The sequence below is a fragment of the Pan troglodytes genome, chromosome 4, assembly GCF_028858775.2.
Source record: "Pan troglodytes isolate AG18354 chromosome 4, NHGRI_mPanTro3-v2.0_pri, whole genome shotgun sequence".
Lineage (NCBI taxonomy): Eukaryota > Metazoa > Chordata > Mammalia > Primates > Hominidae > Pan > Pan troglodytes.
Window position 1 is genome coordinate 165793719 of NC_072402.2, and position 20858 is coordinate 165814576.

Consider the following 20858-nt stretch of genomic DNA (forward strand, 5'->3'; position numbering starts at 1 on the left):
AAGTCTGACCCCCAGATCTTCACTTGCTCAGTTCTCTATATAATTTTTCCTCTATTATAAAAGGTAGCCTCCCTATGTCTGTATCATAAAGAATTGGGAGTTTGGATGGAGGAAATACTGATTTAATAACCCTGCTTGAAAGGTTAAAGTTCTTAAAGATAAATGGATTGCAGGAGGCAAAGCTGCATTCGCTGAAAACATAAGAGAGACCAATAATATGACAAGAAAGGTTAAAACGACCTTTTGCATGCATCATTTGGAGAAAGGAAAGTGCTAGGGCAACAACATTGCCAGTCTTCGAATTTTTTCTCTCCAGTAAGATTATACACAGCTGTATGCATGGAATCTCAAGTGATTTCTCAACTTTCTCACTATCCCACCCAGTCTTATTTAAATGTTCAGAGTGAATTAACCATCCAACCAAACAAGCCACGTGAATCATTATGAAAGGATGAAATCTCCTCCATTGATTTCTGCTACCCAAAAAGAATGAACCGAGGTGATTCATACGCTGTTTTCAAAATAGGAAATGGAATCAGAAAGTCTGGATCAGCACTTTTTCTTCCATTTAGCTTTTTTATTTCTGATATTCATCATAGTCGTAACGTTCAAACAATTTACCTGAAATGGCCATGGCAATGAAATCAATAGTTGCCATCCCTTCGTTTTTCCTGCATAAACATGATTGTACTATTAACAAATTTGCACAAGAAAATGAAAGGATGTATTCGTGAGGTTTCATTCAATGATGTGTAGGGGAGTGGGAAGGTGATGAGAGGAGTTGACATATTAGTTTAAGTCAGCCATGTTTTCATGTCAGTTTCATGGTTGAGTCATTTTTCAATGACATTTAACTTCATAAATGTAATTCATGGTTCTTCAGGGGCTTATAGTACATATTGTTTGTAAAACTCCTTGACCTCCTTTTTTATCCTTAGGGATAGAAATTGCATTCACAACCCTTTTTTGTCAAACCTACAGAGGGCCCAAGACTAAATGAGTTCTAATGATTTCAGCTGCCAGGGGGCTGATGTTTCGAGGCACATGGTACTTAGCTGGTAAAGGCCACTATCCCCTTTTAAGTGTAACACTGTTTCTATTTATAAAGCTTCGTAAAATGCCATAGTCCCTCCTGCCTGCTAAAGGCTCTAAGGACGTGGCCACAAGACCATCTTAGGAAATCGGAACCAAATTTAAAATTCATAGTAAAACTGCTCCTCTTGAAGTTTGAATTTAGTTATTCCATCCACTGCTGTAATTATATAGAACAAAGGGCATATTTACTGGTATCACTGACCAGAGAAAGGGTTAGCTCATATTTTTAGATACAATAAATGGTTTTTTTGATGGCATTCTAGTACCGGCGCTAATAAATCTCTGTGGATTTTCCTCCTTCCTTTATACCATAATTCAGGATAGAGAAGAGAGAGCTAATTTATCTGGAAGAAAAATGCCATTTTCATTTTTTTAGTGTATTACTTTTTATTATTTCATCCCTCTAAGAAAAAGATTGTGATTTTTTTTTTTGAAAGCTCCTAGCTGCTGGCACCTCACCAAACATTTTAAATGGCTAATTATAGGTTGAGAACAATTTTTGAAGCAATAAGCCACAAGATATTTTTGTGTATATTTTGATTTTTCCTTATTAGAAATGGGGGCAGAGTGAAAAATTAGAATTTCAGAATTTCCTTTATTGGAACAATATAAACATGATGGGTTCTGAATGAATTTGTTCATAATTTACAGATCCCCAAATACGATTTTTTTCCAAAAGCAAGAAAGAAGTTGTTAGCACAATTTCTGCTTCCCATCAGTCCTTTCTCTACACAGGAAGTGTGTCCCATCAATGACAAATGCTTATAGCACAGTCTGTCCTTCATTCTTGCAGCAACTGTGTATTGAACACCTGGTATATTCCCTTACCTGTGCTAGGCATGAGACACCAAAGGCCCTGCACAGACCTTTGTCTTTTTTGTTTTGTTTTGTTTTTTGAGACGGAGTCTCGCTCTGTCACCCAGGCTGGGGTGCAGTGGCGCAATCTCGGCTCACTGCAAGCTCCGCCTCCCGGGTTCACACCATACTCCTGCCTCAGCCTCCCAAGTAGCTGGGACTACAGGCACCGGCCACCACGCCTGGCTAATTTTTTGTATTTTTAGTAGAGACAGAGTTTCACCGTGTTAGCCAGGATGGTCTCGGTCTCCTGACCTCGTGATCCGCCCACCTCGGCCTCCCAAAGTGCTGGGATTACAAGTGTGAGTCACCACGCCTGGCCCGCCCTTTGCCTTCTATGTGTTCGATGCTTTCAGCTCAAGTTTACGTTCAGATGTGCTCCACCACCCTAAATGGAGCAAATCTGAAGGTATCAAATGGGCTTATGTCATCAGGAGTTATACTCCCTGAGACAATGAATTCAACTGTAAAGTGATAATAACAAGATTATGTAACATCATCATAAATATCTCCAACTAATAATAAGCAACCAAAATTCACCTTTGGGGGAGTGTACCCCTGATTTTTTTTTTAATCACTGTTTTTTCCCCATGCCTGAAACGGTTTTGAAATGACTTCCATATATAATACCTTCCTGAGAATATCCAAATGGGATCGTGAGAAATATCTCTTACCACTGAAAATTATTATTTTTGCCTCAAGGGAGGGCTGCCCTTTGGAAACTTCATGGAATATTGTGATTTCCAGTAAGTCCAAATTTCTCAAGTCTGTTGTCCCTCAGGACTAGTTAATTTGTGGCATGGATACTCTAAATAATGTCATATTTAGAGCCAGTATGTCATCAGTATTAAAATACACCAATGGCTGGGCATGGTGGCTCACACCAGTAATCCCAGCACTTTGGGAGGCTGAGATAGGAGGATTGCTTGAGCCCAGGAGTTCACAACTAGCCTGGGCAACATAGCAAGACCCCATTTCTAGAGAAAAAAAAAAAAACATAGCTGGACATGGCAATGTGTGTCCGTGGTCCTAACTAGTTGGCAGACTAAGGCAGGAGGATCACTTGAGCTCAGGTGTTCGAGACTACAATGAGCTATGATCATACCACTGCATTCTAGCCTGGGTGACAGAGCAAGACCCTGTCTCAGAAAACAAACAAACAAACAAAAAAGGCATTGTTTTGTGCCCCATAGGGAAAGAAAAAAAGACACTCAGCATAAAAAATGTCTTAGGAGATCCTACAGAAAGCTGAGACCCTGAGGAATTATCATCTTAATATAATAGTGAATTATTTAGAGACCAGAAGTCTTGCATATTTCAATCTTGGCATTGTGGAAGGAGAGAAAACAAAATTTTCTGAGAATTTAAACCATAAGACGGTACACGTACACAGGAAGGATTTAATAACACTGTCAGCGTGGTCCATAAAAACTTCAAGAATAGAATTCAAAGCGGTCTCAAGCTAGCTGTGCCCCCAGGTGATAGAAGAAGCAATCCTTTAATCTGGGCCAACAGGCCTGATTTGGAAGCCGTGAAAACGGGAGAAATATGTCTTAATCAAGTAAGGTGATGATACATCCACATTTGTCTGATCCACAAAGCCATATCTGAGTCCTGTGCTAGACCACCATTTCTCATTCAAACCACATGTTACACAAAGAACCCTCTTCTCCAAATGACATTGCATCGTTTCCTGAGAATACATAGGAATACATAAGAAAGCTGGGCTTCCTCTAAAAGGCCCTATTTATTCAACCCTTAGATTGAATGGAGGTCCCAGGTTTGAGATCACGTTCTCATGCAAAAAGTCCTGTCCTCAAGAACTGGCCTTGCAGCTCGCTCCTCTCCTCACTCTGAGTTTATTCAAGTTACGTACTGGATGTATATCCACTCTATTAAGATGGCCAAACAATCAGACAGTGAAACAGGCAAGAACCACAATGACTGGACTCTGGCTATCAGCTCATCTGATTGACTGGTAGAAGAAGGTCAGTGCCTCAGCCAGAGATAGCCATCCAGTCCCCTGGTGATTACCTGTAGGAAGATGATCCCTTTTGGATCATTTTCACACCCAACTTCACCTCTTCTATACTGCACATTTACTAACTCCTTCAGTGGGTGTGTGCTCAGAGAATGGATACTAATTTTAGACTTAGCCTAAGTGAAACCTCATTAGGAAAGTGACTCATAAGTTTCATTGGTTTTCCTTTTCATCTTTTGTTACCTTTTGAAGTCAAGTATTAGTGAAGTTACAATGAGCCTCTCTACTTTTCTCTCTTATAGTGAGGGGCAATCCAGTTTGGCGACACATGTAGAAACATGGCATATATTCACATTCCTATCGCAGATGCTCTGATATGATTCAGTCAAGGTCCTAATCTTTATAAGCACAAGATACTAAAGGTGGAGTGGCATCCTTCTATATCTGACTTCTAATTCTGCTTGAGAAATCCCCTTTTCGTTTCTCTTGTATCTTCTTCAAGTTTGAGATTTGGTGTTTGACAAATAAGAAGGCTTTTACTTTTTATGGGTGTCTTCAGGTGACCACATAAGTATTTCTTGGGCTACTCCATTTGCTAGCAAGTGGATAGGAACTGGTGACCCACTGGTCCATTCAGCAGCAAGCCCATGTCTCATGGTCCATCCTTCATGGGTGATTAATACTTTTATTCTTTGGTTTTTGTTTTTGTTTTTTTCAGTTGATTGCTTGGATCCCACCTGCTCCAGCCACGGAGTCTGTGTGAATGGAGAATGCCTGTGCAGCCCTGGCTGGGGTGGTCTGAACTGTGAGCTGGCGAGGGTCCAGTGCCCAGACCAGTGCAGTGGGCATGGCACGTACCTGCCTGACACGGGCCTCTGCAGCTGCGATCCCAACTGGATGGGTCCCGACTGCTCTGTTGGTAAGCCACAAGGTTTTCTCCTTCCTCTCTCCAACACTCCTGCCCTGTGTTCCATCCCATTCTCAGATGGATGGGAATCTACTCTTAATACTTAGCTGGGGATAAGAGGACTTTGATGAATCACATTGTGTCTTTCTCATTCTCTTCTCCTCAATCGTGGAGTCTGTGATCTTTGAGAAACAAACAAAAAAGCACTGGGTTGGTACCATCACCGCAAATGGATGAGGAGCCCAGGAGGGATGCTTCCATTTGCATTATAGGTTTTCTTATGTACATTCCCTAAAGGTACCAGAAAACAAAACAGAACAATTCAGCCCCAGACAAACTAAATGGAACGTCCCATAAAACAGAAAAGAGGCTCCCTCGGGGTGCTGCGTGAACATGTTCTAAAGCTCTGTAATACTCCAGTGACAGGAAAATAATGAAGTCGCGCTGTACACTTCATTTTCCTAAAATTTAGAGTATGCGTCTTCCCTCCAGAGTGACCTTAAAAATGGAACAGTTCAACAGTTCAAGCCAGTCCCAACCTTCCTGAGAAAGGTTCTGTTCACACTGACAAGTCCCTATCCAAGCAAGCGATCATTCCGCCCCCTTCCTCTGGGTAGTGAGACAGCTGTCAGATTGCCATGGCAATCAGGAAGGGAATAGATGTGAAGCTTTGCCTACAATGGGAAAGAAATGAATATTTCATTCCAAAAAGAAAAAAAAAAAAAAAAGAGTCAGTTAAAATGGGCTATTTTGGAACGTCTTCTCAGCCCACTCGACTCTGGCCTCAACTCTGTTGCTGGTGGTCCTGGCAAGGCCGTGCAGATGATGGGAGGAGGCAGGGGTCCTAGATCCAAAACCCAGTTATGCTACAGATATGCTGTGTGACTTTGAGTGAGTCACTGGCCCCACTCCCCAGCCTGGTCTTCCTTCACCTGGCATGCCAAGCCACGCCTCCCTCAGTAGACTGATGAAAGGATGAATGTCTGGCACGTGCTTGTCCTCGCGTGAGAGGTCTGGAATACCAGAGAGTGCATATCTGTCTGTCTGTCTCCTCCCCAAGCACAAAAGACTTTGAGCTCCTTTGAGAAAGAAGCTGTGTAAATGCAGCACAATTACAGCGGTCATTATCACTGCCAAGATACCAGTCTGGGTAACGGGGGGATCTGCAGTCATCATGGGAATGGAGCGGCAGGGTCCCCAACTGACCTCTTGTGCTTGGTCAGTTCAGGCTGTCAGTGGGGGGAGGAATCCCAGCTGACTAGAGAGTCAGGATCCATACATGGATCTTTTCAGGTGGGTACTTCCTGGTTAGCTTTGCCAAACTGGTTGGAATGGTCTCAATCTCTAGAAGAGTGGTTCTCACATTCTAGCGAGTATCAAAACCACCTGGAGGACTTGTTCCAACAAAATCTCTGAGTCCCATTCCCAGATCTTCTAATTCACTTGGTCCAACCAGGACACAAGAGTCTACATTTCTAACGAGTTCCCAGGTGATACTGATGCTGTTGGTCCAGGGGCCACACTTTGAGAACCACTTCTCTAGAAAAAAAGATCTAACAATGAATTGATACCCAGCCAAGGAGAGACAAGCCTCCAAAGATGACAGAGCTGCTGGGCCTCGGAGCCTGCTCCGGGGGTCTGGGCCATGCGCGTGGTCTGGACTTCATGGAAGGTTTCACCAGCTGTGGTGTTGAGCTGTAATCATTGTTTTTCTTCCAGAAGTGTGCTCAGTAGACTGTGGCACTCACGGCGTCTGCATCGGGGGAGCCTGCCGCTGTGAAGAGGGCTGGACAGGCGCAGCGTGTGACCAGCGCGTGTGCCACCCCCGCTGCATTGAGCACGGGACCTGTAAAGATGGCAAATGTGAATGCCGAGAGGGCTGGAATGGTGAACACTGCACCATTGGTAGGCAAACGGCAGGCACCGAAACAGGCACATATTGCTTTATTTTCATAAATCGTAGATCTATAGTGACGGTCGCGCATGGCAACTGGCTGTTCCTTCAGGGACACAAGTGCTCTCCCACATTTCCTGCTGCCCCTCCAAATCTCCCAGGGGATAGGGAAAGAGAAAAATGAGGTCCCTAATTGGGAAGGGCTTTTCCTTCTTTCCAGGATTCCGAGTTGAAAGGAAAGGGACCAGAGCAGATAAGAAAACCCCTCCAAACTTCCAATCTCAGGGAGGGAGAAATGCACATGCATGGGAAATTGTCGGTGTCTGGGGGTTGCAAGCACCTCAAATCACTGTGGTCTGCAACTCTCCCCTTTTTAAATCCTCTCTCAGCTGGCTGGATCACTGGATCCCTGCTTGCTGGCAACAAGGTGAACTCACTAATTTTAGGTCAGGTTAGACGCAGGCAGGACTCTCAGGTTCCCTCCGTAGCAGGTACCACGGTAAGGTCCTGAGATTCCCCATCACCACCACCGTCATTAAATGTCTCCTCCTCTGGTCCCATTTTATTCTCACTCAGCCACCTCTCTATAAAAGCTTCTGGACCAAGAATAATTTAAAGGTCATTTTCTTTGTTAAGAAGAAATAGTTTTGGAGTTTCTTCATTTTTATTTTTCTCTCTTTTTCGGCACAATTGTGGTTTAGGGTAGGGCTATACTGGATTAAACGTACCTAATCATCCCTTTGGTAGAGAAGCTGGGAGCCAATGCTGTTTGGCTTTGCACATCTCTCAGACAGTTGGGATGACAAAGTTGTCAACTTGAGCATCATTTTACCTCCGGTTTTTACTTTTGTTATTTAATTAGATCAAGCCTAGGATCCATTTTTATACCAAGCTGGTTAATCTACTTGCCTGCATGGAAATTCTCAAAGACGTTTCCAGCCAAACTACAGTTTGGCCCCTTGAAGTTACCTTTGATCCCAGCCATCAAGTTTGAGACCCTCCCCTCTGTCCCTGCCTAACAACCCCAGTCACAGATGGGCCACCTGGAGTGAGAGACAGGGCTAGGAGCTTGCGCAGGGCTGATTCATGAGATCAGACTCAATTTCCCATGCTGTTCATTTGGGTGGTTATACAGAGATAAAGTGGACTGACTCTGTATTCGATTTCTTCCAGTTCCATCTGATTGGGCATCCGAGGGGCAGCATGCCAATCAGGGCCACGACCATAGCACTGGGACCCTGCTGGGACAGTCTGTTGGCAGTGAATTGTTTTTGCAATCTCTCGATGACGCTCCAGGTCTTGCTCCCCTGCAGCCGCTTTTATCCTCAGTTCCCTGCAGAGTCTGAGGAATAATTCAAAAGACTTTCAAGGGAGGGCTGTGCACAGCCCTATACTGAGACAGTTCTTACAATAGCTTCCATTCATCAGGGGCATTCCTTTTGCTGTACTATTGCATGCCTGGTGTTATTTACATGAAGATTCCCCTCCCCATATCTCCATTGTCCCAAATCCTCCCCTCAAAAGCTCTTGCCAATCATCAGCATTGAGGTAGATAATCCTACTTTCTTTTAATTCATACAATCCAACCTCACCTCCCCTTTGCTCCCCCTTCCCACATCTGGGGGACAGAGGGGCAGGGTTAGTGTTTCCACAATGATGCCTGCTGGCTCTCTCCTACCTACAATCTGTCTTTACTTTGGAAATAGCTCACAAGAGGGCAGTCCAGATGGATTCGAGGAGGAGTCGCCAAACTATGGCCAGAGGGCCAAATCTGGCCTGCTGCCTGTTTTTCCATGGCTTGCCAGCTAAGAATAGTTTTTACATTTTCTAAGGGTTGAAAACAAATCCAAAGAAAACTATTTCCTGGCACATGACAATGATATGAAATTCACATTTCAGTGACCATAAACAAAGTATTATTACAGGACACCCACACCCATTCACTGATGCCTCGCCAGCTTCCATGCCACCTGTCAGCACTGAGTAATTAGGAGACCGCATGGCCCACAAAGCTGCTTGTGTGGCCCGTTATGGGAAAAAAAAAAAAAGAAAGGCTAACTCCTGAATTGCACAAATCTTGATGGATAGAGGGGAGAAAAGCAAGGCAGGTCCACACCCCCATTAAGAAAAGGACACCAACTGTAGCTTGAAGGATCTGAGGGGTCTACTCCAGATATCACAGAGTGGGAGTGGAGAAAAAACAATAGATGTGCTGAAATGCTGCCGGGGCCCTTGAAAAAGAGATGGGAAGATGACAACTTTGGTCTCAGTAGACAACAGCAAGGAATTGGCCAACAAGAGAGCATAGATGTTTCGGTCAAGCTAGTCCTTTGGGTGAGATAAGTTGGAAAAAAAAGTGTTTCTGCTACTTGAAGTGTTTGGTACAGGTTTCACATCTTTGTGAGATGACATACATGAGTTCTTGAGAGACATTCAGAAAGTGTAAATTGATATGCCAGCTAAAGCTCCCAAAATGAAGAGAGTGCTGGTCCAGTATAGTCTCTTGTTCAGAACGATGATCTCCTGTGACTTTAGAGTTTGTGCTCTGTATGTTATAAAGATCTTTACTGCCTAAGCCTTTTCTTGTGAGAAATTAGGGCTCTGTGGCTTTATTAGTAGGACATGTGCCATCTCCTCATAGTTATGTTCACTGTGGTTTTCTCAAAAACAAAGCCAAGCATACCTTGATCAGTGAGATTTGCCATTCAAAAACCAGAGAGATGTTCATACGTGCATAATTGCATCTTTTGCTTTTCTATCTCCGGCCCCCAGAGCTGCTTTGGGGAGTTTTATTCTTCTAGTTTGAGCAGACGCTCCTGTCATTTCCTTTAAAGTAAATGCCACAATTTACAAGCCCAGCATCAGTTCTCCTCCTTGGGGATACTGACAGAGAGGAAATGGGGGCTCTTTGGTCCTTTCCAAGCGCAGCCTCAAATGCTATATTTTCAAAATAGAAAATACATAAAAATGACATGGTACCAAGTCAGCAAACAATGCATAGGGAAATTTTGGGTAAGGCAGAATTGTGGGAGTTAGTGTTGGACACTTGGGTTGTCTGTGGCCTGTTTACAAAAGGTCATAGTGAGGTAGTTTTCTTAGGGTCATTGCAAATAGTCAACTGAACAATTCACATCAGTCCTTGTGGATTACATTTACTGTACTCAAAGAATCAAAAAGAGAAATGGGGAAAAAAGATGAGGACACAAGGACAGACTTCTAAAACTTAGTCAGGTGGAAGCCCCAGGATCAGTCCATGTTTGGTTAATGCCTTTCTGGAATTTGCAACCAAATTATTTATATTTGAAAAAATAGTAGAGATTGCTAAACATTTAAATATAAGGTATAAGACTTCAATGTTAACTGTTAGAGCTAACTTATTGGCAGACTGGATTCTACCAAGCAATGATTGTTGTGTAACCTTTTCCTTAAAAGTTAAATATATGGCATGGCTAAAATCTACAGAATTGTGTAGATAAAAAATATACTTTGAATACATATCAGCCACAGTTCATGTGTATCTTTGGAATATATTAGCATTTTTTGTATAGCGTGCAGTTTACTCTTATGACTAGCGCAGACGGCACATTGTGTGGCTAGAAGAGGTTTATTCTTTAAACATAATTTTAAAATGGGTTGTTGTTCCTGTCATCTGCCACCACCACCACCATCACCCCTTGTTAATACTGGGACCTAGACCAGGCGCAGTGGCTCATGCCTGTAATCCCAGCACTTTGGGAGGCTGAGGTAGACGGATCACTTGAGATCAGGAGTTTGAGACCAGCCTGACCAACATAGTGAAACCCTGTCACTACAAAAATTAGCTGGGCATGGTGGTACGTGCCTGTAGTCCCAGCTACTTGGGAGGCCGATGTGGGAGAATTGCTTGAGCCCAGGGAGGCAGAGATTGCAGTGAGCCAAGATCACACCATGGCACTCCAGCCTGAGTGACAGAGCGAGATCCTGTCTCAAAAAAATACTGGTAACTAACATCAAAAGGCCATGCAAAGGCTGTAACACCAGGACATGGAGGAACTATAGAATGTGTATAATAATAGATCAAAATCACTAAGAACTATATATAGTAAATGTAGATCAGCGTCTCATGAAGAGGTAAAGTAGATGTTAGTGTGTGTTCATGAGCAGAACAATTGGGCAAAATGCAAGAAGAAGCCAACATTTGCATTGCCGGGGAATCAAGGAGGGATGCTACATGCTAACTGTGGACTCTTGCAATTATCTCCTGAACATGGGCTATCCAGACATCTGCTCTGAATAATACAAACTAACCCGCAGACTAAATCTGCCCACTCTGGGCACTTCCCAACCCTGAGTGAACTGTTTGATATCGGGGTAGTGAGTAAAGGCTGCAATGGTTATTTCAACTTGTGTATTTTATCTATGTGGTCCTAACCTCCGATTTCATCTCAGAATCATAAGGGCTTGATTCCTAGGACCTTGTGAGGCTGAGTGACCTGCCCAGGTGCCACAAGTCAGAACAGTTTTCTTTTCCCTGTATCGCACTGGGCCCTTCTATTTTTCCTCTTTAATTGGTTGGGGAAAGAAATCGGTGCTTGTGATGTTAATAAGGAAAATGAATCTTTACCCAAGGTAAAACCAGCCGTGCAATGATCCAATGTGCTGATTAAGTGATTGTCATCAGAAGTAGACAGGGTCACAGTCCAAGAGGGAGAGTGCTTCAGAACAATAGGGAACAGGTTGAGAAGAAAGTGACTGTCAGAATTAACCAACTTCAGACTGAGGACAGCTGCTTCTGAATCTCATTCCAGTCTCATTCTAAGTTATGAAAACTTTTTTTTTCTTGTGGCTATTGTCCTTGAACACTTGAGCTTTCATGACTCTACAATGAGATCAAGTTGAGATGAAATTAGCCACTGTGGAGCCATCCTTACCACCAGGCCTGTGGAATCAGCTAATTCTCTGATTGGTTAATTAACCTATTCCTCCAGGGGCTCTTATTAGAACTATCCTTGGAGTTCCTTTTTTTATTTTAAGTGAAAACCTAAAGCGATGGCCTTTTACTGATAAAGATTATGGATAAACTTTTAACAGAATGCAAAAGCTGTTCCATTGCTGATTCTCCCCCACCACCCCCCTATAATTTGGCCAAAACATGAGCTTCCTTACTGCAGATCAGGAGTCACCACATGCCCAGAAGTTCTTTTTGAGTCTGGGTCGGACAGTCTGCCAGAGGTTTCCTATCTAATCCCAGAACAAGGACTGGGAGACAGACTTACAGAAACATGTTTTCACATCACTGCAAAAAAATAAAAGGAAAGAAAATAACTGCTTTACAAGCAGCGAGAGTCTCATCACTGGAAGCATTTGCTTTCTTGTCCTAGACGTTGAAGGGCTTTCAGCATCAGTAGAAACATAGACAAGATAGACACAAACTACATTCTAACTTTATGACTCATCATTCTGTAGTTTAGATGGAAGCATTTTTTTGTATTTTTATGTGATTTAGTAATGTCTGCTCATGTTATGAGCTCCCATCAAAAAAGAAAAGAGGAGAAGAATTCTTAGTGTTTTAGCTCTGTGGGGAGACAGTGATTTGTGTCATACTCTGCGCTGTTCCCTTACTGTTTCAGGGGAACTGGTTTGATGGACTAGCTTGTGGCTCACAGTGATGGGGCCAAGCTTGCTGAGTCAATAGCTTGATATAAGGTATTCCTTCCTGACTTCACCAGAGCAAAGAATTGAACAGTTTGGAACTCTTGGAACATAAACTCATGGATGAGGGTTAACACAAGTAAGATTCCAGGCTCAAAGAAAGGGGAACATGTAATAAGAGCTGTTGAAAAACGTGGGATGCATTGTCCTAATGTATAGTGAGTGTTCTGCACTTGAGCTTTTATAGAGAATCCACATGCCTTCCAAGTCTGTGACTCTGGGCTTTCACAATACGCACTAAAGATTTTCCATCAAAGGAGAAGGGAAAACAAAGTGGTTCCTGGAGAGCTGAGCTCCCTTAGATATTTGTGATGGACATCTTTCTTATCACTTGGTAGCCAATTCATTGTGGTATCATGAACAGTAGACTGGCTGATGAAGGAGGACATCTGTGTTCTAGCTTTGACTCTACCATATACATTTTGTATATCCTGGAGCAAGTCACCAAGCCTTCCCAACCTCAATTTCTCCATGTGGCAAATGAGAGGGTTGGATCACATCATTGCCTTCCAGGGCATGATACACAAACTTGAGATGCTTTTCATTGGTGTACAAATATACCTTATTGAATAGTCATGTAGGGCTTTTTAAAATAGATACAGTATTAGGAAAAAATATAACTAGCACATCAAACTGATGATTATACAGCTATTATTGCTTAGGGAGGGGGCAAAAGTAGGTAGTGATATTAGGCCTGAGTAAATTTAAAGAAAAATATTAAGTAAATAGTACAGATATTGCAAATGTCATAAATGCAGCGTGTGATTGACTGAATTTAGAACACACTTGAATGAGCTGATCTCTAAGGACCTGTCCATTTCTAGGATTTCATTACTTTTGATGCAGAAGCATATGAATGGGCTATTCTAATGCAATCAAGCCTTTCTCTCTTCTGTAAGGCAGGTTTTCAATGTAGGCTCCCATAATATGCACTAAAGACTTTACATTCAAGGGACAGATACAGCAGAGTGCTGCCCAGCTGATGAGGCATTGTTGAATTATTGAGGATAGTGAATGGAGCTTTTGTTGTTTGTTTGTTTGTCTGCTCACCTCAGCTCCAATTTATATCTGGTTTACCTAGGGAATCTTTTGTACATTGAAAAACTTCCTTGCATAAGTTGAATCATCAGGCCCCACTTCATCCGTTTATATTTTTTAATAAAAAGAAAAGACATGGCTCATCCATCCATGTCTGCTTCACTTGAATCCAGAGAAATGCAAGCATGATAACAGAGTTTTTAAGAACACAAGATTTTGTGGCAAGACGTGGTGGCTCGTGCCTGTAATCCCAGCACTTTGGGAAGCTGGGGCAGGCAGATCACTTGAGGTCAGGAGACCAGCCTGGCCAATATGGTGAAACCCCGCCTCTACTAAACATACAAAAATTAGCCAGGTATGGTGGTGCACACCTGTAATCCCAGCTACTCAGGAGGCTGAGCCGTGAGAATCCCTTGAACCCAGGAGGTGGAGGTTGCAGTGAGCTGAGATCATGCCACTGCACTCTAGCCTGGGCGACAGAGTGAGACTCTGTCTCAAAACAAAACAAAACAAAACAAAACAAATAACAAAAAAATAGGCTCTTGTGTCATTCTACCTGAGATTAAATCCTGGCAGCTTTTCTAACCTTTATGTGTCTCAGTTTCTTTGTCTGTAAAATGGGGATACCAAATAGCACCTATCTCACTGGGACATATGTAAAGTACTTGGCACAGTGCCTACCATAAAGTAAGAGCCAGATACATGTAAGCTGTTATCATCATCACCATCATTGTCTAGTGCCAATGCAGGACAAATTGCCAGGTGTGGTGGCTCATGCCTGTAATCCCAGCACTTTGGGAGGCCGAGGCGGGTGGATCGCCTGAGGTCAGGAGTTCGAGACCAGCCTGGCCAACATAGTGAAACCCCATCTCTACTAAAAATACAAAAAATTAGCTGGGTGTGGTGGCGAGCACCTGTAATCCTAGCTACTCAGGAGGCTGAGGCAGGAGAATCACTTGAACTCGGGAGGCAGAGGTTGCAGTGAGCCGAGACTGCGCCATTGCACTCCAGCCTGGGCAACAAGAGTGAAACTCTGTCTCAAAAGAAAAAAAAAAATTCTCATTAGACATTTCTTCCACTTCCAACCTCCCTTTCACAAATTTGCTTCCAATCCATCAAGAAGTTAGTAGCATGTCAAAATCACACCCACCCACTTTTCCAAACAAAGGTTGTTCAGCAACCTGCTGGCTTCTGGTTCTTACAGACAAACATAAACTGCCTCTCTTACCCGGAATGGAACCTGCTTATTTTACCAGATGGCCTCATTGATTGTATGTAGAAGAAGGAAGCTGGCATTTCTCAAGTTTGAGGATGCTGCCTAGCCAGCGTCTTAGAACACAGCATCCTGTCTCTCCTTTTCTTACTTCTTTTCATTCCTCATGACTCTCTGTTCCAAGGTTATATTTGCACGGGCTCTGAGCATCAAGAAATCATTTAGGAGACCCAAATTTGACTCAATCAAGTACCACGCATGCCTTCTGGAAAATCAAGACTCTCATTGATTCTGTCCCCATTCAGCCTGATAAACTTCACAATTACCCTCATTCCTCCCACACTGCAATTTCTTGGCTCCTTTGGAGCATGACCCATGTGTAACATCTGGGGATTCGTTGCAATTTTTTGGTTCATCTCCTGGGTTATCTGCAGCCACACAGGATATCCCAGATGTTCATGTAAGCAGCAGACTTTGCTTTTCCTCGCAAGTTTCCTGCCTAATTGGGTTCAATCTTTACCAACCCTCTTTTTTCATAGCATTCTATTTCACGAGCTCTTCTTTAAAAGCTTGCTGTTATTGCCTTTGGAAAATAGAATGCCATCATCTTGAAAACCTGCCAGTCAAAAATGGGGTTTATTGCTTGCTTCTTTATCTTTTTCACCATACACTTATATGCATTGTTATAATCAGACCCACAAAAGGTAACCACATCGTTGGCTATTATTGAACTTTTCCATTAATGGATAATAAAGAACCCACACAAAATAGCAGCTACACGAAATTTAAGTATTTCATCATAAACTGTCTCAGGATAATTAGAATGGATTAAATTACAAGAGAAAATGCATTTAGTTAATCTTCCCTCTAATTTAAAAAAAATCCCTAGTTTTAAGTAAAGTGTTTGTTTTTAAAAACATATTTTCATTGTAATCAGTAAAGGAGAGGCCTGTTTGGTCCCCAGTGATAGGATGAAACATCTGCAAAGTTGCATCCGAAAACATCTGAATAGCTACCAGCTAGTGTTTTTTTGGTTTTTGGTTTTGGGCAGGGGTTTTATTATTAAGGTCCTTAAAGAATGAGTCTGGTCTTTTCCCGTTGCTGTTACCAAGGGATTCTCTACAAATAGCCTCATTCCATAGTCCATGGTGGCATTCCTTTCTGTTCTGAGATCACTGATGATGTGGTTGACTCCCCTTGACCAACAAGTGTCAAGTGAGAAGATTAACTCAGCAGATGTTTATATATTCTGACCGAGCTGGGGTAAGAGTCAAAATGAAACTGGTAGGTGACGTGAGAAGTTTTCAGGGTAGAACGGACACGCACTCCAGCCCTTCATGATGCTATTCCAAGACAGATAGGACCAAAATCACCCTAAGCCCTACAAGTGCGCCCCACAAATAAGGAATCATTCACATCACCTCACCAATTTCTTGGCTCATCCCAACTGCAAAGCTCACTCCACACTTTCACCCCAAGGGCCTCTAGAAGTTTCCAAGAGTGTCTCGCATGCTCATATTTAACCCAATCTGATTTTACAAGCCTAGTCCCTTCATTGAAACCTGCTGCCTGAGAAATACACTTACAGGGACTCCTACAGCACTGCCCCTACTGCCAGGATCCATGCCAAGGTTGTGGTCCCCCGTGCCAGCAGCACCATTGGTGCTCACGCTACTGAAGTCCTGCTGTGTTTACACAGTAAAGGAGAGAACACCACACTCCCCAGCTTTATCAACTGGTCCAAAGTTCCTTTGAGAAGACAAACCTTCACTTTTTGCCAATAGTGGCTCTCCCATACATCAAGGTTTTGTCCCAGCGCTGAGCTGTCGAACAGACACCACAGAGTCCTTTTTGTATCCTCACCTCTCCTCACCCTTAGACAGGCTCTCAACCCAGGGTAGTGGAGGATGCTTACAAGTTCTTTAAGCTCAGCCAGTCTCTGAATCCCAGTTTATACTCAGTCAGGACCCCTACCATTTAGATAAGCGGCTCTTAAAGAAAATCCTTTTCTCTTCATTTAGGTTAAGGGTTGCCTTCATTTTCAGCCAGCTCAACTGCAAATGCAAGAGCCCCTGTGATCTCCCTCCTTCATAATAATCGCATCCCAGTTGGAATGGAGAGGGGACTGCTTACATATCCCCTAGACTCCAGGTTCCAAACAGTTTCAGCACAGCTCTTTGAGGCCGTTCCATTTAATCATGCATGAGACCCAGCACCATGCAGTGCAACCTGAACGTCACAAAAACTACGTCCTGCCAGTCCCCAGAGAAAGAAAGGGTTAACCAATGGTCTAGAGACAGAAAGCCCCACATAATTGCTGCCCAGGAGGAATTAAAAGAGCTGAGAATCCTGGGCTATACATTCCAAGTTTAGCCACCACAGCACCTGGTCAAATTAGCAATGAAGTTGGTTAGAGGTTGGCCCAGAAGGGTCATCTTTCCAAAGCTGTAAGCAGAGGGAGAAGCTCTGATAAGTGTGAATTGCATGTCATTATTTCAAAAATTATGCTTTAACTTCAAGAGGGATTGCCAGGCAGCCCTGTCTAGGTGTCTAGAAACAATGCCAGGGAGTGGGGGAGTCCCCAAGATTACAAAATAACCACCTCATAAGCACAGAGGAAATGTTTGTACCTGATTTTATTCCAACAAGTTAGCCAGCTGTCAATCACCGGTCATGCTATTGCATCTGAAACACATCCTGTCTAATGACACAAAACTCAAAACGGTGGCTTCTGCTTTGCAGATAGCATCCTGGCAACAGGGCAAGGAGATTGTTTCCCTACATTAGGTGTGTGTGAGCCCAGAAAGCCTAAATGTCACTGATGATTGCAATCCCTGTGAATAAGAAAAGAGATTGAAGATACCGGAGGCAGTGTGAGAAACTAGCTTTTTCCTATTAATCCCAGCAAAGCAGGCAAGTCAAGTTGGGTCCCTTAAGCGTGTTACTGTCAACTTCTTGCTATATGTTGAATATGAACTGATTTAACTTTTTGCTTCCATTTAATGGGGCCAAGAAAGATCAGTATCTATTCACTTACAGACCTACTCCCTGGAGGTCTGATACAGGAAGTGTTATCGTATCCTAGAGAGAAGCCTAGCACAGACAACAGTCTACCCAGGATTAAGCAGTTTAAAACGCATAATACACAACAAAACCCACTCCAAACTCTCAATCATCTCCCACGTTATGTTTATAGAATGTAACATCTTTTCTCTTTGCTATTAACATTCTTTGTCAATGCTTGACTATGGCTGGTTTTATGCATTCCAAGTTTGAGGCAGTTTGGGGAATTATGTAGCAAAAGAATTAAATGCCTGAGATTTGGGATCAAACAGGACTGCCTTCAAATCCACCTTCCATCCCTTGCAAGTTGGGTGACCTTTAACAAGCTATGTGTCTTCAATAAGCCTCAGTTTTTCCTGTCTGTAAATTGGGAATAATAAATAATACCTATGACCTACTGTATTGAGGATTTCACTGATGGAGAGCACTTAACATATGCTTGCTACTCTGTAAGTGTTAGCTTAAAAATTATTAACACCACACTTTCATATCTTTACTGTAGTTTCCCAAATGTGTCTTCACAGAGTGAATGGTTAAGAAAATTGTAGGGATAGCAAACAATCCAAAATTTCCCAAAGGGTCTAAAATTCCAGAAAGAGAAGCCAAGGGTGCCACACCTCATGTGTCCACACAGGTGCTCGTGGCCCTCCTCCTATTTCACTGTTCCAAGACAAGTTCCTTGGAACACCTGGTTTCTATTCCATTCAGAAGGGAGCACAGGGAGAGAGAGGAAAGCAGGAAGGGATATGGAAATGGCCCACTTAGGATCCATTTGCTGGTTTTAAGAACATGGTGTTCTAAACATCAATAAGAAAGCCACACACATCATCCATGGTAACATGTCTGGGGTCTACACCCCCTCCATCTGTTTCCAGATGGGCGGTGATAACTGTATTCAATCATTTGGGAAACATTCATTGAGTGCCTAACATGTGCCAGCACAGTACTGGGTGTGACACATGAGCCACCTCTGTGTGAATATCACCGAGGCAGCAAGGACAAGAAAGAAGTAGTTTGCAGAGGGTGGTAATCATGGGAACTTTAGACCTCAGCTGCCTTTTTGCCCACCTGAGACTTTGATGTTTTCTAACCCAAGACACCCTTCTCAGTGTTTCTGTCAATAATTTTTGGTTAATTTTTAAACATTGTCCTTGCTAAGGAGGTCAATGTGATGGAGGCCTTTAACTTCAAATAGTAGTTTAAATTCATTTGCAACACAATGTAATTGCATAAAAGAAAGTAGTCAAATATCAAACTGTATGGATACACACAAATGACTCCCTCATAAGTGTTAATATCTTCCACAATGGAGGAAACTTAGTTAAATCAAATGAAGGTGGCAACTCATTAAAATTTGATTTTCCCTCCTATCCTTTTTTATCTTTTAATCCTCTGTATATGGCACAACTTGTTCTGTTAAATAACACTCATTAATGAAATCTCATCTTCTCTTAGCCATATCTATTTTATTTATTTTGAAAACCTTCAGATGCTTATAATCTAATTTAGTTAGATTACTGCTTGGACATCTCTAAGTAGGAAAACTTTGAGCTTTTAAGGTGGAATTACTGGCAAAGGCTAGAAGTGAGAGAAACCAGTTCTCTTCCCATTTCCCCTTGGTAGGAGGTGGTTGGGCAGGCCTTTCCTCTGTGAGGGGACTGGGCCTCCATTTGGATAATGAAGGCACTGTGAATTAAGGATCTGTGTTGATTCAGGGAAGGGGAGGGAGGGAAGAGCCTCTAGAAAGAGTTGTAAACTCAAATTCCCATGCATGGGGTAGGCGAGAATGACGTAAAGTGGGTGCATTCAACAGGGTGTAAGAGGCCAGGGAGTGGTGACAAACTGGAAAGTGAATGTCCCATCTATGGAGGGCAGACATGAGCCAGCTCCAGCTGAACATGGCCATGTAGAAATGCAAGCCTAGTCTTCCCAAAATTTCCAATTTTTCAGTAGAGGCGAGATATTTGGATTGTTATGTATGGTCTCCCAATTTTCAAATGCTGGCAAGCAACTAAAAATGTATTAAAATGTTGTGCAGGCCATTCAAGCAAGACTGGGGGCCAAATGGACCACCCATCTATGACCTCTGACACCTACCTCCAGGGCAGGATTAGTATTGAGTAAGGAAGCATCATTTGCCTGGATTGAGACTGGGACAGCTTTGGCTTCTCTTGTTTGATGCCCCATCTCTCCTTGGTAACTGGTTTAAGCTGGTGGGAGTCTCATTACCATGATACAATGGTGATACTTTGCACTTGCATGGTGAATTTTCTCCAAGGAGCTCAAAAGACTTTGTGTTGCCTCAGTCAACCTCACAGCAAGCCTGTGAAGCAGACAGGTAGCCATTGCCCCCAAACACAATGAGCAGCAACAGAAAGTATTTTACACAAAGCAGCTAGGTGGACTCATTGGCTTAAATCCAGCATCTACACTATTGGCAAATACAGCATTCAAGAAGCATGGGCAGAATTTCCCACTAATGCCTCCCCTGCCACCCTTTTCAGCTTATCTTCCTTCCATCTGCTCCAAATGGCAGCTAAGCCCCAAATCTCAACAACAAATACCAGCAAACCAAGCCAGTGACTAATTCCTGTTGTGTGTATGAGTGTATACACGTCTGTGTGCATGCGTGTGTGTGCGCCCACCTGACTTCTTAGCATACCCAGCCCGGTACATCTGCATCCATTACAACATGTCTCTGCATTGGTCATTGGTCTAATGCCATGCTCTGAAATGCTACTTTTGCAAGTGTTTAAGACCTAAAACCTTCACATGGTATCTTCAGGATTCTGGATACCTGTATTTTGCTAATGGTGCCTAATAATTTGTGCTGCTTGGGAACCCTGTGTCCCTTTCTCTTCCTTATGCTGATAAAATTACAACTGTGAAGTCTTTCCCTGACAGAGCTAGAATACAGCCCTCTCTCAGGCTACTGCAGGTTCATAGGAGTGGCCATGTAAAATAGAGATAAGGGCCAGAGCCATGCAGTGGAGGCCAGGGACAAGAATCTTCTCTGAGTTGCCTTGGATAGAACACCCGAGAAAGTTGGACTGAGCAGCAGTGACTGGGGCTCCTCCAGAGTCATCATTTTCCCCTGTATGACTGGGTTCAAGAGCTTTGC

General features: G+C 43.0%; 1 protein-coding gene across 20 annotated transcripts in view; it reads left to right on the plus strand.

The window, feature by feature from the left end:
* The window catches only part of TENM2 (teneurin transmembrane protein 2), a 3953434-nt gene that overhangs the window by 3810729 nt on the left and 121847 nt on the right, over positions 1–20858 (plus strand). For 16 of the 20 annotated variants that reach the window (XM_054685270.2, XM_054685273.2, XM_054685271.2 and 13 more), the window contains 2 exons: positions 4650–4850; positions 6558–6770. In XM_054685270.2, coding sequence (XP_054541245.1) covers positions 4650–4850; positions 6558–6770 — 414 coding nt within the window. The remainder of the gene's footprint in view (positions 1–4649; positions 4851–6557; positions 6771–20858) is intronic. The other 4 variants (XM_054685274.2, XM_054685275.2, XM_054685278.2 and 1 more) reach the window with 2 other exon arrangements.